The following is a 16,205-nucleotide window of genomic DNA, read 5'->3' as shown; positions in this document are numbered from 1 at the left end:
TAAAAATTGTATCAAGCACCCTTTTTTTTAATCACAACGGCATGAGGTAGAAACAAAATATTAAAAGAAAATAAAGAAAGCCTCAAGTATGTAGCACTGTCTGTCACTGTAGCACTGTCCTACCATTTGTTCTTCCATTTGCTTGAGCGGGCACCAGTAATGTCTCCATTGTGAGATTTGTTGTTACTGTTTTTGGCATATCGAATATGCCATGGGTAGTTTGCCAGGCTCTGCCTTGCAGGTGGGATACTCTCGGTAGCTTGCCGGGCTCTCCGAGAGGGATGGAGGAATCGAACCCAAGTTGGCCACGTGCAAGGAAAATGCCCGTACATGTGCTACTGCTCCAGTCCGGGCCTCAAATATGTAGAGCTTAAGAAACATTCTTTTAAAAAACTCTTTTGGACAATAAAGAAATAAAATACCAGTTCCTAACTCATAACTCTTGTGACCTGGGAGGTATAATCTTCTACACGTGTTTCTTTACAAAACTTAGAGTTCCTTTGAATTGGACCTAAAAATCACATCACACAGAGTGGCCTCCTCATGAAGGAGGTGCCCCCATCCTCTGCCTCGTATACTAATTTTAATTTAATAAGGCCAGAGCTAGTGACCTTATTAAATTAAAATTAGTTCCCTGTGTACTGTTGTAGGGTACCCACCACACAGGAGAATATTCAGTCAGAATTTGTTTCATCAAGGATTAGGTAGGCTTGTACCATTTTGTAATAAAAATGTTTGTGGTAGTAGTATACGAGGCAGAGGATGGGAGCTTTTAAAAGGTTAATACAAATAGTCTGTGCTCACAAAATATAGACTCAGTAGGTTAAGCATGAAAGTGTACTAAATTTCCACATATGGAGACTATCGGTTTTGCCTTGCAAAATTATAAAATTGTCTTTCACTTCAAGTATTAGTTTTTTTAAAGTCATGAAGCCACACGGGTTGAAGACTTTTTACTTATTTATTTATTTAATTTTGGGTTTTGGTTTTGGGCCACATCTGGCAACACACAGGGATTATTCCTGGCTCTACACTCAGGAATCACTCCTGATGGTACAAGGGGAACCATATGAGATGCCGGGATGCCAGATCAGCCGCATTCAAGACAAATAAATGCCTTACCCACTGTACTAGAGCTCTGATCCTTGAATACATTTTTATTTTTTTTTTTTAATGACTGACTTGGAATACAGACTTGATCTGAAATATTCAGCAAATAATCACTACATTTCAACTTACCCCCACAGGTTAACAGATTTAGGCCATCTGCACAAAATGTTTATTTATTTTTGGTTTTGGGGGCCACACCTGGTGCTGCTCAGGACTTACTCCTGACTCTGAGTCAGGCATCATTCCTGGTGATGCTCAAGGGACCATATGTAGTGTTGGGAATCAAACCTAGGCTGGCTGCATTCTAGGCTAGCACTTTACCCTGGCCAGTATATTTATTTACAAATCTTAAAAAAAAAATGATGCTTACCATAAGATCTGGGAAACCAACAATGACTGAAGCATAACTGTTCTCATCTGAGAGAATTCGGTTGGGAGAGACAATCTTCTGTCCCACAGCTGCACTTAGGTTTTCAGGTGTTAACTGATTATTTGAAATCTTATGAGGTACGCTGGGATCTGTTTCTGAAAAATGTCAGGGAAATATGACATGCCATATACCCCTAAAATATTCCAGGGATTGATTTCTGCACAATTTCATTTTCATCAACTCAAACAGAAAAGCACAATTTAAAAATGAGAAAAAACTTTATAGTGTATTTATGGCTTAATACTCAAGTTTATACATTCAAGGCATCCTCTCAAAGAGATTTCAAGCATTTTTGGAACTTGAAATTCTGTTAGCATTACATGTTAAGAGTATTTAATATATGATTATATTTAATATATAAAGAAATGATGTTAAAATGATGTAGAATGGCCCAAACTAAGTAGAGGCAATGATATATTTTGAATTTTCTCCCTCTAATGTATTATCCACCTTCCAAACTGTGACAAATTAAGTACAACTCCTGGTGGTTTGTGTAAAAAAGGAAAGCTACTATTTAAAAATAGACTTAGAACCTAATGGAAATAAAAATTATGATTTGCTAGATTTTGTTTACTACTTCCAGTGTGGTGACTAAGTGTTCTCTCGAATTAAATTTAACATGTTGATATCATCATTCTTAAGTTATCTTGGAGGATAGCATGTATACATGCATACAACATTATAGCCATAAACACAAGAACACAGTGTTACCTTGGGTAACTCCAAATCCTGTGTTAGGAGGTTCCTCTTTCAACACGTACAACTGGCAGACCCCACTCTCCTCAGACTCGATGTGTGCAGGCTTAGTTAAAAGATACTTCCTGTAAACAAAGCATTCAAGTAAAAGTTTCATTTTTTTTCTGAAGCAAGATAAGGAAAACATATTTTCCCTCAAAGTCACTTTTTTTATCTCCTGAGTTTAACTGGCAGCTTTAGAGTTTTATTATGAATGAAAGAGTTTCTTACCCTGGTGTATAAAGAGGACTGCAGAAAACAATGCAATAATAAGTGAGAGCTAAAAGTTCAGCACTTTCTACACTTTCCTATTTTAAGATAGGAAAAAAACAGTAACTCCAATGAGATGCATGTCAATGAGATGCATCCTTATTGTGCTGGAATGGGCTGTTAATACGACTGATCAGCAAGTCAGTAGGATTTGTGCCCAGCCAAGACTCAGAAGCTCAGCTGGCTCCTATCAATCTCCTTGAGGTGCTTATTTTTAAGACTTCAGAAATATGGATATAAAAATGGCCAGAAATCTCTGGCAGCAAGTAACTTTTGTTTATCATCAGAGGGGCAAGGAGACTGTGGATACAGAAACCTGGGGAGCAGGCTGCAACCTAATTGTCACTCTATGTCAAGAGTACACAGGGTCCCCTTCACAGAGCAGGGCACAGTGATGTGGAGGGAGCCCCACAAACAACACAGCCAAATAAGAGCATCTGACATGTGGATATAGAGATACTTTTAAGGGTTGGTTTCATGAAATGATGAAAAACAGCTCTGGCGTGGAGCATGTGGCCCTCTTAAGAGAGAGGAAACTGAAAAACTATTTCCAGGTATCTCCAGTTCCATAAAAATTCAGTGTATCTTCAATGTGCTATAAGACAAAAGCCCAAAGAAATATGGATCACATAAACACCATTTTTTTTTATCATCAGTTCACTTTCAGCCTATAAAACATTTTAAAAACTACTTTGTGAGGTGATATTTAATTTTCCTTAATCCACCCTGTCCTGACTTCTAATTTTCACCTAGAGAAATCATGCCAAGTACAAAAAGAATTGACAAGATTAACGCAAGAAGGGACTAGAGATAAGCCTGATGCCAGAGTACAAGTCTCACATGTCTGAGGCCCGGGTTCACTCCCTGGCACATGTGTGAGGCCCCGGGTTCTCTCCCTGCCAGTTAGGCCCCTGAGAGAGATCCAGGAAGACAGAACCCACTGGTTAGTTTTGTTCTCCACGAGAAGCCATTTGTCCTCTGCCACCAGAAAAACTGTCTTGAGGTGGATGGGAAGTGAGATGGTGTGTGTCCGCCCTTCCAGGACATCCAGCACTGTCAGGTCATTTCTGGAAAAGAAAAAAAAAAAAAGGTATAAGAAATGTGTCTGAAAGGAAGTAGTAGGAAAATGGGTGAGTCATCGTGACACAATCATTCCATGACATCTTAGGTAACCCTAAAAAGCATGATTTGAAGACAAAACAATAGCATAGAAAAACTGTGACCAAGAAAATAGTCGTAGCATTTCTCACCTCTGTAAAAGCAAGCATAAGAATCAGGTATGAGAAAAGCAAAGCTGCTAGGCCAGGAATAGTTGATTACAGAATTATGATAACTTCTCTTCCTTTTTTAAAATTTATTTGTGTGTGTGTGGGGAGTCCACATCAGGGCTCAGTCCTGGATCAGCATCATATGAAAGGCTGGGGGTCAGCATGCAAGCAAGCAACCTTCTATCTTCTACTCCCCAACCTATCTTTCCAGCCCCAGATAACTTCTGATCTCATGCCAATGTTCTATAATGTGGGATCAGTGACTTTTACAATAACATTCATAAATGGATTACCCTGGTTTTATTATATATAAGCATAATTTTAAACGGAGACAGAAAGGACAAAGTAAGAACCCTGGTTAGAAGCTTGTACAATGAAGAGCTCACCCATTTTCTTTGTAGAACACAAGCCAGTTTTTGTGTGAAAATTCTTTACACATTCTGTGAACTTCCTAAAGACAGAACAGAACATATTATTCAGACTATATATCATCAGATATCACAATGCATCTTTGGCTGCTTTGGATTTTTCCTTTCTAAAGTTCTTCAACACATAAAACATGTATGTGTCTGAGAATTTATCTATTTTTCATACATATCCATCTATTTATCCATTTCAAGACTCTAATGGTAGCATGGATTAAAATATATTTCAAAATCTATTATGAACTACACACTAAAATATCTTCAGAATGAAAAAAAATGTTTTAAAAAGCCAAATATGGGTTAGAGCTAAACATGCTACTGGGTGATTAACTATGAAATTTTTGGGTTTGTTTTTGGGCCACACAACACCCAGCAGTGCTCAGGGCTTACTCCTGCTCTGCACTTGGGGATCACTTGAGGAGAGGCTTAGGGGGGGATGATATGGGGTGCTGGGGATTGAACCTAGGTGAGCTGTGCACAAAGCAAGTGCTTAACCTGCTGTCCTATCTCACTGGCCCCTAACTGTGGAATTTATAATACAACATAGAGGCATAGAAAATGCTTGTTTCTTATATTTGCCATTTAAAAAGTCTCTGTTTTCACATATGAGGTGCCCAGGGGACCAGTCTTGTACTGTCTTTCTGGCCCCTTCGTGGTCTTTTCAGATGATATATGCAGTTGTGCAGGGTAGAGGGTAAATCTTATTTTAAGGCAATAACTTTTTTTTTTTTAAATGATAGAATAAATGATCTTGGGATACCCTAAAATGTTTATTTCTTAATTTAGTTACCAAACAAACATGGTAAGCAGATGAAATCAGTTGTCACACTCCTGGACTTTTTCTTGAAAATTCAAAGCCTATGCATAAAACTAGACAATAGCTTAAAGTGTTTAAGACTCAGTCACAAGTCTCATACTCAAACACTTTACGCTGTTGTACTGTTATTAGTGCAGGCCTGATTAGCTTTCTTGTGCCTGTGACAGATACTACAAGGAGTCATGGGTCTTTGATTATCTGTGCCTCCATGTCTACTTGTGTCCTGTTTACATCTTTCAGTGCATCATAATCACTTGTACTTTATCCTAAATGAGGTACTGAGAAAGATGGGCAAGTCTACATCTTTACAGCTGCATATTCTAGGCAGTTAGCTCCACAAGCCAAGGCAGTGTTCCTTACAGATTCCTTGTTCCACCAGGAAGGCTGCTTAGATGTAACATCTGAAGGGAGGATGAGACGCCGAATGGTTCGGTTAATGGTGTCCAACAATAGGATGACATTGCTCTGGAAAGAGAGAGTGAAAAGCTCAAGATTCAGCTTCTTGTTTTGTTCTGTTTTGTTTTAATGTAGATTTTTTTTTCCTTTTTGGGTCACACCTGGCAATGCACAGGGGTTACTTCTGGCTCATGCACTCAGGAATTACTCCTGGCGGTGCTCAGGGGACCAGATGGAATGCTGGGAATCGAACCCAGGTCGGCCGAATGCAAGGCAAACACCCTATGGGCTGTGCTATTGCTCCAGTCCTAATGTATATTTCTTAACAGCATTCTCCTAGTAACCTGACAGTAAAGATTATGAGACTCTAGGGGGACAACAACAATAAAGCAGGGATAAAAAATAGTCCCCATGCAAACACAAAAGGGTTCTCCTGAATAGATGATTATCTATTTATTTACCTATTTATTTATTTATTTATTTTTGGGTCTTGGGACCAGACTCAATGGTGCTTAGGAGCTATTCCTGGGTCTGTGCTCAGGAATGACCCCGGCACTGCCTGGAAGACCATGTGCGTTATTGGGGATCAAATCGGGGTCAGCCAATGAAAAGTGAGAACCATGCTTCTGGGACTGTTTGACCTTTTATTAAAGAACTCAAAGTATTTGATAGCTTTTTGAAGACATTTCTAATTAGGCAATGCATAGAACATTCTCTCTCTCTCTCTCTCTCTATCCTTTTTTTTAAAAAATCTAAAACCTATTTTAGATAAAAGATTTTATCTAAAACCTATCCCTTTTGAAACACAGAATAGATTAATCATGATTCTGTTTTATTATATAGTAATGAGGAAATTAAGAAATTTTTCCTTTTCAAAAGACCACTTACTTTTTTCAAATCAAAACTACATTTGAATAGTTACATCATACAAATTAAATCTCATTTATTCTTTATTCAAATCCAGGTCCAATTAAAAAAAAGTTGATAATAAAAAGATGGATTAATAAGAAAATATCAAGGGCCACAAGAATCTAGCTAGTAATGAGTGTTTCTTCATCTTAAAGATCAGTGAGCTTGGAGAACTTTCATAACTGGTGCTTTATTAATGTACAAACAAGTGATTCCTCCAGCATCATTAATTAGAGTTATGCACATGGATGAATTATCTCTCAATAATAGAAACACTTAAAAAGTTTTGTGCACTTTTAAAATGTTCCAAGCATTAAAATGATACAAAAACATAAAGTTTTTAAAATTGAGAAATCCAGGAAAATATTTAGAAAGGTGCTAAAAAGTAATTGAGTGAAGACTAAAATATTTCTGAAAATTAGACATAGAAGTTGCAAGACCAAAGAGTTATTTTATAGGACTCACTGAAATACAATCGTCTTTTATTTCTTGTCTTGTTTTACTCTAAATTTTATTCTAAATTTTGTCTTCCAGCTATCCCATCTTATAAGCTTTTCATTTCAAGCACTTACTTCCCTTGGGGGAAATAAAGACACAAACACTAAAAAGCTTAATATATATTTTCCAAATAAAGATGATAAAATACAAACTATTTGCTCACTTGTTTCATAATATTTAGCAAGCAGTCTATTTAAAACAAAAAGAGAATACAATGAGGAACTAGCCTGGTCCTTGCCCTCTACAATGTATTTGATTACAGTAAATTTGGGGTTTTTTTTGGCCACATCCAGCTGTGCTTAGGCTTACTTCAACGATGCTTGGGGACCATATGGGGTATTGGGATTAAACCCAGGTCTGCCATGTGCAAGGTAAGCACCTTGCCCTTATACTATCTTTCCAACCCTAGTAATAGGGAATTTTTAAAAATAATATACAAATTTTTACTAATGTCAAAGAAATTTTGAAAAATTAAACACTATAAAAGAAAATAATATAAAAAAAGAATCATTTGTTGAATGATTCGTCAACAAATCTAGGACTTAAGAGTCTTTTTTTTTTCCTGGCTAATTTTATTCAAATGCTGAAAAAATTAAACTAGTATTGATGCCATGTAGTTTCCTTTACCCTGTATACTCTGACCCTTCGTTATAACATTATTTATGTAGGGATTATTTTTTTTTAATTAATATTTTAGGGGCTGTAGCGATAGTTCAGTGCGTAGAGCATTTGCCTTGCACGCAGCCAACCCGGGTTTGATTCCCAGCATCCCATATGGTCCCCTCGAGCCCTGCCAGGAGTAATTCCTGAGTGCAAAGCCAGGAGTAACCCCTGTGCAGCGCCAGGTGTGACCCAAGAAGCAAAAAAAAAAAATTAACATTTCATACAAAAGTATTATTAGTTTGAAAATTATAGCAATATCTCAATGTTTCCCTTAAGAAAACACAATAGGGGCTAAAGTGATAGTATAGTAGTATAGCAGGTAGGGCATTTGCCTTGCATATGGCTGACCTGTGTTCGATCCCCAGCATCCCATATGGTCCCCGAGCACCACCAGAATTAATTCCTGAGTGCAAAGCCAGGAGTAACCTCTGTACATTGCTGGGTGTGACCCAAAATGCCAAAAAAGAAAAAAAAAAGAAAACATAATAAAGTTTGGGAGAGAGAGTATAGAGGGTAGGGCACTTGCTTTTGCGCTGATCCAGGTTTGATCTCTGAGACCCCATATAATCCCCCAAGCCCTTCAGGAGTAATTCCTGAGCACAAAGCCAGGTGTGGCCCCCAAACTGCAGCACTGTAGCCCTGTAGCCCTGTTGTTCATCGATTTGCTCGAGCAGGCACCAGTAATGTCTCCATTGTGAGATTTGTTGTTACCAGTTTTGGCATATTGAGTACAGCTTGCCAGGCTCTGCAGTGCGGGCGGGATATTCTCAGTAGCTTGCCCAGCTCTCTGAAAGGGATGGAGGAATCGAACCCGAGTCAGCAAGACAAACGCCCTATCACCTGTGCTACTGCTCCAGCCCCCCAAGCAAACAAACAAAATAGTCTTCATTCTAGATTAAATCTGCTTTGAGTATGTGTTTTTTTTCCCTTCTATTTTTTTTTTTACACTTTAGCATTTGGTTGTGGGGCCACACCTGTGGTGCTCAGAGGATACTTCTGGCACACTGCTTCAAACAAACGCCCAGCAGTGCTCAGGGGACCATGTAGTGGCCAGAACTGAACTCTGGCCTCCTGCAGGCAAAGCCAGTCAACGCTCAAGCCCTTTGAACTAACTCCTGACCAGAGAACATGCTTCCCAAAGGCGGAACTGCATCTTGGATGATAAAATGAAGGACATTCACATGAAAGCTTCACATTTAAGCTATTTGGGGTAATATTAGCGTTACATGGAGTTTACCACCCACTTTGGGCTTCATTTCCAAGCAACCCGACTCCGGAAAGACCCGGGCCAGGCATGCCGGGGTCCATGACTGGCCTCACATTGTCCACAGGCCATGACTGGAGCTATAGCATAGCGGGTAGGGTGTTTGCCTTGCACGCGGTCGACCTGAGTTGGATTCCTCCGTCCCTCTCAAAGAGCCCAGCAAGCTACCGAGAGTATCCTGCCTGCATGGCAGAGCCTGGCAAGCTTCCCGTGGCATATTTAATATGCCAAAAACAGTAACAAGTCTCACAAGTCCCTCACTTGTGCCCACTCCAGCAAATCGATGAACAATGGGATGACAGTGCTACAGTGGGATAATATTAATTTTTCTATGTAAAAGAAAACTCAAGTCGGATCCCCCAAAATATGATTAAGCAGGACAGGAGATGATTAAATAGACACGATCTAGCAGAAAAAAAAAACCAGAACAGTTTCACATTTTTCTTCCTTTTTAGGGTCTAATACTCATTTGCTCAGAACTTGGCATAAGTGCACTAAAAAAACTATATCTTCCTTAGTGACAGAAAACATACATATATACATATATGGGTCATTTCATTTTATTTTTTGCCATTGCTGTATTTAGAATTAGTTTTAGAGGCAACTGGCAACATGAAGGAGCTGTGTTGCTCTCTCCTTTCAGATGTTAATGGTTTCCTTCTGTAAATGACTAATGATATATTCTGTCTGAGTGTAAAAATAGAATTTTGCGTCACACACCAACACATGGAGCTGTGGCCCGGGTGCTCCTTTGAGGGGCGGGCAGATTGGGAGAGGCCACCGAGCAGTTTTATTATGTTTGTTTTTGACTGGGAGAAAAGTAACCTCTGGATGACCTCAATGTCCCAAAGTTTGAAATTCTAAACTTTGTGCAGATGTAATAAGTAATCTCTTGCGCAGAGGGGAGGAGAGTCTTTATTTTTAGGCATGGCAAAGTTTCCCTTTCCTCACTTAAGATTTTATTTTAGCAAGGAATTTTTGAGCAATTTCTTAAACTAACCAGGGCAGTGCATTCATAGCAGAGCTTTATTTTATATTTTTAATTAGAAAAATTTTTTAAATGAAGAAACATGATTTTCATTGAAACTTAGGAAGACGTGAGGGGAGAGAAGGGGAAGTGCATGTTGAAGAGTGTATTGACAGCAGAGAAACATCAAAGCAAGCAAGGGAGGTGTGTTACGTGTTCGAGAGAGAATACAGGCTTGAAGAACAGGCCAAATGCTTTATTATAAAAAGACAAGGGATAGGGGAGTGAAAAGAAGAACTTCTCTACAATTCTTTAGCTCCACCCTCATTTTGGTGAAGAAAGAATTGGAGGTAGTGAACTCATTTTATAATGCAATAAGAGTCACTTATCGTTTGTGAAGTAGTTGCACGACATTTGTTCGAATTGAAAAGACTTTCCCCTGACAGGAGTGGAGTGTAAAATAGATGCTAACCCAGGCTTTGATGGTAGAGTCCTGGAGGCCCCAAGCGCCACAGAGTTCTTGTTGGCTTCTCATCTTTGGGGTGGGCTGGAGGTTTCCCCCACTGCAGGGCCAGAGCACCACCCATCACTGCGGGCCTCACGTTGAACTGCCTGGTCCAGGTGGCTAAGTATCACGGGGAGTGGGTCCTGGCCCCTGAGTACTGCTTTGGAGGTCTCCACTGGCCTCCCCACCCCCAGATAGCAAACACAAGATAGCTAAGACTCTTCTTTGGGACAAGAGAGAAGGCAAAAGGGCAGAGAGAGCGGAAGTATCTAGATTAGGTGCTCATCAATTACTCAGGGTATTGAGGGGGGTTTCTGGAAAATGGGTGAAACTGGACAAAAAAAAACATGCTAGATAGTTTTAAGGAGGCTAAGTGATGGCTGGGGAAACCACATACTTCTGTACAAGGAAAACCACATTTTCTCTGTTGAAAGCCACTGTAAGTGAAGAGTGTTAATGAGCTATGCTGACAAATAAGTGGAACTTTAAAGAAAATCAGATTCTTGCTGGATATCTAAAATAGTACTTTAAAGAATCCATAGATAGAAACTTGGCAATTATCTTGACAGCTGAAAATTTAGCAGGACTGTTTAAATAAATACTCCAGCTTTTATATTCTTATTCATATTTGATCCATTTACTGAACTGAAAACCACCAAGCTCTTTTATGCATTTGATGACAGATTCTTCTGGCCTTAGAATCCAATTAAATGCCACTGAGTTTGTTGGAATGGATAAATTAAAATCTTATTTTATGCATGTTAATTGGAAACAATATTTTTATAAGTTATATTTGATTATTTATAAATACTGCTTCTAGGAGAAAATAATAATGTAAAAATTATTAGCTCAGAATTTATGATAACTATTTAGGCAAGGATCTAATTAAAGTTGACTTAATAGCAAACTACTGACATGTTATTTTATTCATTATTTTCCTCTTAATTAGATACAGTATAGAAGCATGGGTTCCCAATAACACTTTACTTTCACTGTTATTTTAAATAACTTGCAAGAAACTACACTGCATTTCCTTAACAATTCCCTATCATGAATACTTAAAATTTTTCAAATTATTCTTTGCCCCAAGGTAATCTGTGGTGACCAAAAGAGTGGATGATGTTTCATTATGATGAGGATAAAATCACTTTGGTTTGAATTCCAATTCTCAGGTATTTGCTAGACAATGTATTTAAAACTTCTGAACCTCAGTTTTTTCACATGTATATACAACCAACAGCTATGTCACAAGGTAGTTGCGTGACTAACAAGGGATAATTTTTGTACTCTGCTACTTGACATGTCATCAGTTAACAATTGATGCATCTCCTTTGGAGGTTCATGACTTGTCTTGTGAGGTACCATAGTCCCTTGGTTGATACCTCCCCCACATTTCTCTGATTCTTAATATTTTATAGTGTCAGGGCACAGAGTTCTGGACTTTTCTATGCACTGTTGCTGCCTTAGTGACCTCTTTCAATCTTACAGTTCAAAATAATATGTGTATGCCAGGGATCCCCAAATTTATATCCCTTGTTCTGACCTCACCATTGAACTCCAGTCTCACCAATTAGGATGTTCAATAGATGTCTCCAATGTAACCAAAGGTCTAATCTCCCCTGCTTCCTTCAAATTAATTTCTTTGCCAGCTCAGCTGAGGGGGAGTCTTCTATTTTGGGGTCCTTCCAAGCAGCGTTCATGAGGTTGAGAAGTCATTCCTAGTGATTTTTGGCCACAAGACTTTTGGGCGCATACACATTTCAATAGTACTTGGGAGCCTCCAGGCTGCACCCATCATGATCAGATGACTATGTTGGTGAGTGGAATGATCTAGGGTCAGTTTCATGCAAGGTATGAGCCTTAATCCCCATACTCTCTCTCCGAGGATAATTCTATTCTTTTAGACCAATTATCACCAATTGAAATATAGCCTGTCTTTTGATCTGTGTCGTCTATTTGGAATTATTTCTAGCCTTATTCTGAGCATCAGTACTTTACATTAGTGCAACATTAACAGTGCTGGCTGGAACTTGAGCATCATTAGCTACTGAAGTATATTTCTGCAATGGACCGCATAATTATGGCCCTTCAAAATTCATCTGCTGAAATTAGAAGCCCAAATGTACTCAGAGTTCATAAGAGGCTATATATTATTCGTGGATAGGTTTAATTCCCGTATGGTAAAGAGCTCAGAGATCACTTGCTCCTAACTGCTATGTAATAAAAAGACCGCTAGCCACCTGGCATAGCCACTGCTCTGGCAGCCCAGCAGACGATGGCAATGTCATCCAATATATTGACATGGTTGTTTCTGCATAAAGAATGTCATAGGTATCTCAGATTAATGCTATCTCCCAAGCATCGAGATCTCAACACTCTTCTATTAGTCTTCATCCTGAAAACTCCACCTACTTTACTCCTATCAGCCTGGAGGACGTAACAAAGAATGATCGGGCCTCAAATGCCTTTGACATTTGAGGCTCAGAAACTTTGACTTCCATATTTATAGAATTCAAGTCATGCTGCTGACTCTGCAGAGAAATATTAGGTATTAGCCTGCTTCTGCGCCAGAGAGATAGTATAGTGGGTAGCGCCTTGCATGTAGCTGGCCCATTTTTGATCCCTGGCTTCACATACAGTCCCTTGAGCCTCACCAGGAAAGATCTCAGAGAAGAGCCAGCAGTAAGCCCTGAGTACCATGAGGTGTGGCTTCCAAAAACCACAAAAGCCAATCACTGTGTCACTGTCACTGTCATCCCTTTGCTCATCAATTTGCTCAAGCGGGCGCCAGTAACGTCTCCATTCATCCTAGCCCTGAGATTTTAGCAGCCTCTCATTACGTGTCTTTCCCAAGGGTGCCGCATTGGAGGCTCTTTCAGGGTCAAGGGAACGAGACCCATCATTGTTACTGTTTTTGACATATCGAATACACCATGGGGAGCTTGCCAGGCTCTGCCACGCAGGTAGGATACTCTCAATAGCTTGCCGGGTTCTCCGAGAGGGAGAACTAGACAATAAAAACCAACACACATAAAATACATTAGCCTGCTTCTGTGGTGAGATAAAATATAATCTCTACTCCTACACTCCAGCCTCTCCTAGATCTTTTCAAAGGAACATACTTTCTTATGTTTCCTTATTATTTGTTAAGTTACTTTGATTTACATATAATGGATAATGGCTTTCCACATACATTATCATGCCCAGCACCACATACATCGCCAATGTACCCACCTCCTTCCCCCAAGGATCCCAAAGCCACAAACTGTCAAGCCCTCCCTTCCTTCCCCACCATAGACTCAATTGTGTGAATCAGTTCTCCCACTGTGTGGCCTTTCACCCTTTTGAGACCTTGCTGTGTATCTTGAAGTCCCACATGTAAGAGATCATTTTGTATCTATCCATTCCCTTCTGACTGACTTTACTCAGTCTGGTGTCCTACAGATCCAGCCATGCCACAGACACCGGCATGGTTTTGTTCTTAGAGCCGCACAAGATTCTACTGTGTATCTATACCACAGTGAAGGGACATATTTTCAGGTGAAGGTGGCAAAGCACTCTTGCTGTTGGCATTCCACAAGTTGCTTTTGACCCAACGGCATCAGGGGAGCATCCTGGAGGGGAGTACCTGCTGCTCATGGAGAATCACTTGACCCTTCAGGGGGCTTCCCAGCGGCGCCACTGTCACAAATGGATGCCAAACCCCACCGGCCGTTCTTGGGAAGATGTCATAAAGGTCCACAAAGAAGCCACTTTTCCCTGCCATGTTCATGAAGTATAAGGAAACGGGATTGCATGTGGCTACATAGAGAGTATTCTCCTCCTTATCTGAAATGACAAAAAAAGGTTTCATGTTGTTGGTGTGTGGTGGAGTTTCTGATTGGTTGAGAGGTCCGGTGAGGCTCGCCATCCTCAAAGTTTAGCAGATGGTGTGTAGATCAATTGATTAGTCTGAAATGCAACACAAGAAGCAATTTAGTTCCTCTGCTAAATAGGACCACAACTATTTATTTAAGGAAATATCTAGTGGCTTCTAAAATAATTCCAAAATGTCTCACCATAACATCATCAAATATTTAACACTCCTCAATGTCAGAAAGTTCTTCCTGTATGAAGGAAAATGTTTTGTGCTTTAGTAAAGGTCTTTTTCCCTGGGAACCAGAGTGATAGTACAGTGAGTGGGTAGGGCACTTGACATGCTGCCAACCCAGGATCGATTCCCCAGTACCCCTTTCTATCCCCAAACCTGCCAGGAATGATCCCTGAGTGCAGAGCCAGGAGTCAGCCCTCAGCACCGCCAAGTGTAACCTCCCTCCAATTCCACCCCCCCAAAAAAGTTCAGTGAGTTCAGTGCCTAGTAGTTGATTAACATCTTATAAATACTCAAGTTACTTTTCCTAGATAGTTACTAAACCTTCAGGATTTTCTTACTATCATAAGTAATTCCACTTTTAAAATTTTATGACTGTAGGACTCATATTTTAGAAAATTGTGTTCAGATTTGGGAAGTTCTTACTCTGGTGTCTAGCTTTACAATCTGAGAACTTAATTACATCTTCTTTAAAAGTTGCTTCAATGTTTCTTTTTTGTCTTTACTTCTGTTTTGGTTTTTTGTTATTCTGTTTCTGGGCCACACATGGTGACACTCAGGGTGACACATGTTGACCCCAGCTCAGTGCTTGGGGGTCGCTCCTGGTGGTGCTCAAGCTGTGCTGGGGGTTGAATCCCGGCCTCTAGCACACAAAGTATGCACTCAGCCCTTTCGCACTATTTACGCCCTGGCCCCAATTCAAGTATTCTTTAATTTTTAAAAATTATTTATGTTAATTTGGGGCTGGAGCGATAGCACAGCGGATAGGGTGTTAGCCTTGCATGCAGCTGACCCGGGTTCCATTCCTCCGCCCCTCCCAGAGAGCCCAGCAAGCTACCAAGAGTATCTCGCTCGCACAGCAGAGCCTGGCAAGCTACCCGTGGCGTATTTGATATGCCAAAAACAGTAACAACAAGTCTCACAATAGAGATGTTACTGGTGCCCGCTCAAGCAAATCAATGAGCAACGACACCATGGTTTATAACACTACTAATAATTGGGTTTCATGCATATCATGTTCCAACACCACACCCTTCACCAGTAATTTAAGAATCTTTTTAATGCTTCTAATGGCAGCACAAGTAAGTTCAATTTAGGATTCAATGCAATCTTCCCACACACTCCAGGACACCAGAAATTCAGTTAACAGTGGAACAGAAATTTACTTAATTAACTTACAGATAAAATAATTATCCTGTTTGGTCTCTTGCTCATACATACATACAATGCATATGGTTACTGGCAAATAAAATTAATTCTAATTTTAACCTTCAAGAATGTCCTTTTTTGGGGCTGGAGCAATAGCACAGCAGGTAGGGCGTTGCCTTGCACGCGGCCGACCTGGGTTTGATTCCCAGCATCCCATATGGTCCCTCAGCAACTCCAGGAGTAATTCCTGAGTGTAGAGCCAGAAGTAACTCCTGAGCACCGTGCCGGGTATGACCCAAAAAGTCAAAAGAAAAAAAAAAAAGAATGTTCTTTTCTTCAGGGCCAAAGAAATAGTACAGTGGGTAGGGCACTTATCTTGCACGAGGCTGACCGAGTTTGATCCCCAGCATCTTATATGGTCCTCTGAGCACCACTAGGAGTGATACCTGACTGCAAAAACATTCTTTTCTCTCACAAATAAATGAGGAACAGGTTAGTAAGATAAAATATGGACAATACTGAAAGAGGGGCTGGGGAGAGCTCAAAAGGCTGGAGCACATGAGGGCACTTTGGGTTCCATCCCCACCATCACATGGTCCCTTGAGTGACACCAGCAGGTGGCTCTGAGCAGCGCTGGCTGTGGCCCCTCACTTGACCAGCTGCTGTGCGTCATCTGAGTCATTTTTTTTTCAGGGTCAATTCTGAGTGG

The 16,205-nt window shown here is 40.1% G+C and overlaps 1 protein-coding gene across 1 annotated transcript in view; it reads right to left on the bottom strand.

The window, feature by feature from the left end:
* The window catches only part of VWA8 (von Willebrand factor A domain containing 8), a 350,725-nt gene that overhangs the window by 124,614 nt on the left and 209,906 nt on the right, over positions 1-16,205 (bottom strand). Inside the window, exons 29-34 of the mRNA XM_055137059.1 lie at positions 13,886-14,085; positions 5,416-5,520; positions 4,200-4,264; positions 3,487-3,612; positions 2,252-2,361; positions 1,481-1,635 (exon numbers count right to left, since the gene is read on the bottom strand). Of these exons, the coding sequence (XP_054993034.1) occupies positions 1,481-1,635; positions 2,252-2,361; positions 3,487-3,612; positions 4,200-4,264; positions 5,416-5,520; positions 13,886-14,085 (761 nt within the window). The remainder of the gene's footprint in view (positions 1-1,480; positions 1,636-2,251; positions 2,362-3,486; positions 3,613-4,199; positions 4,265-5,415; positions 5,521-13,885; positions 14,086-16,205) is intronic.

The sequence above is a fragment of the Sorex araneus genome, chromosome 1 (genome assembly GCF_027595985.1).
Source record: "Sorex araneus isolate mSorAra2 chromosome 1, mSorAra2.pri, whole genome shotgun sequence".
NCBI classification, from domain to species: domain Eukaryota; kingdom Metazoa; phylum Chordata; class Mammalia; order Eulipotyphla; family Soricidae; genus Sorex; species Sorex araneus.
The sequence above is the reverse complement of the archived record's forward strand: the minus strand, read 5'-3'. Positions and strand labels throughout refer to the sequence as shown.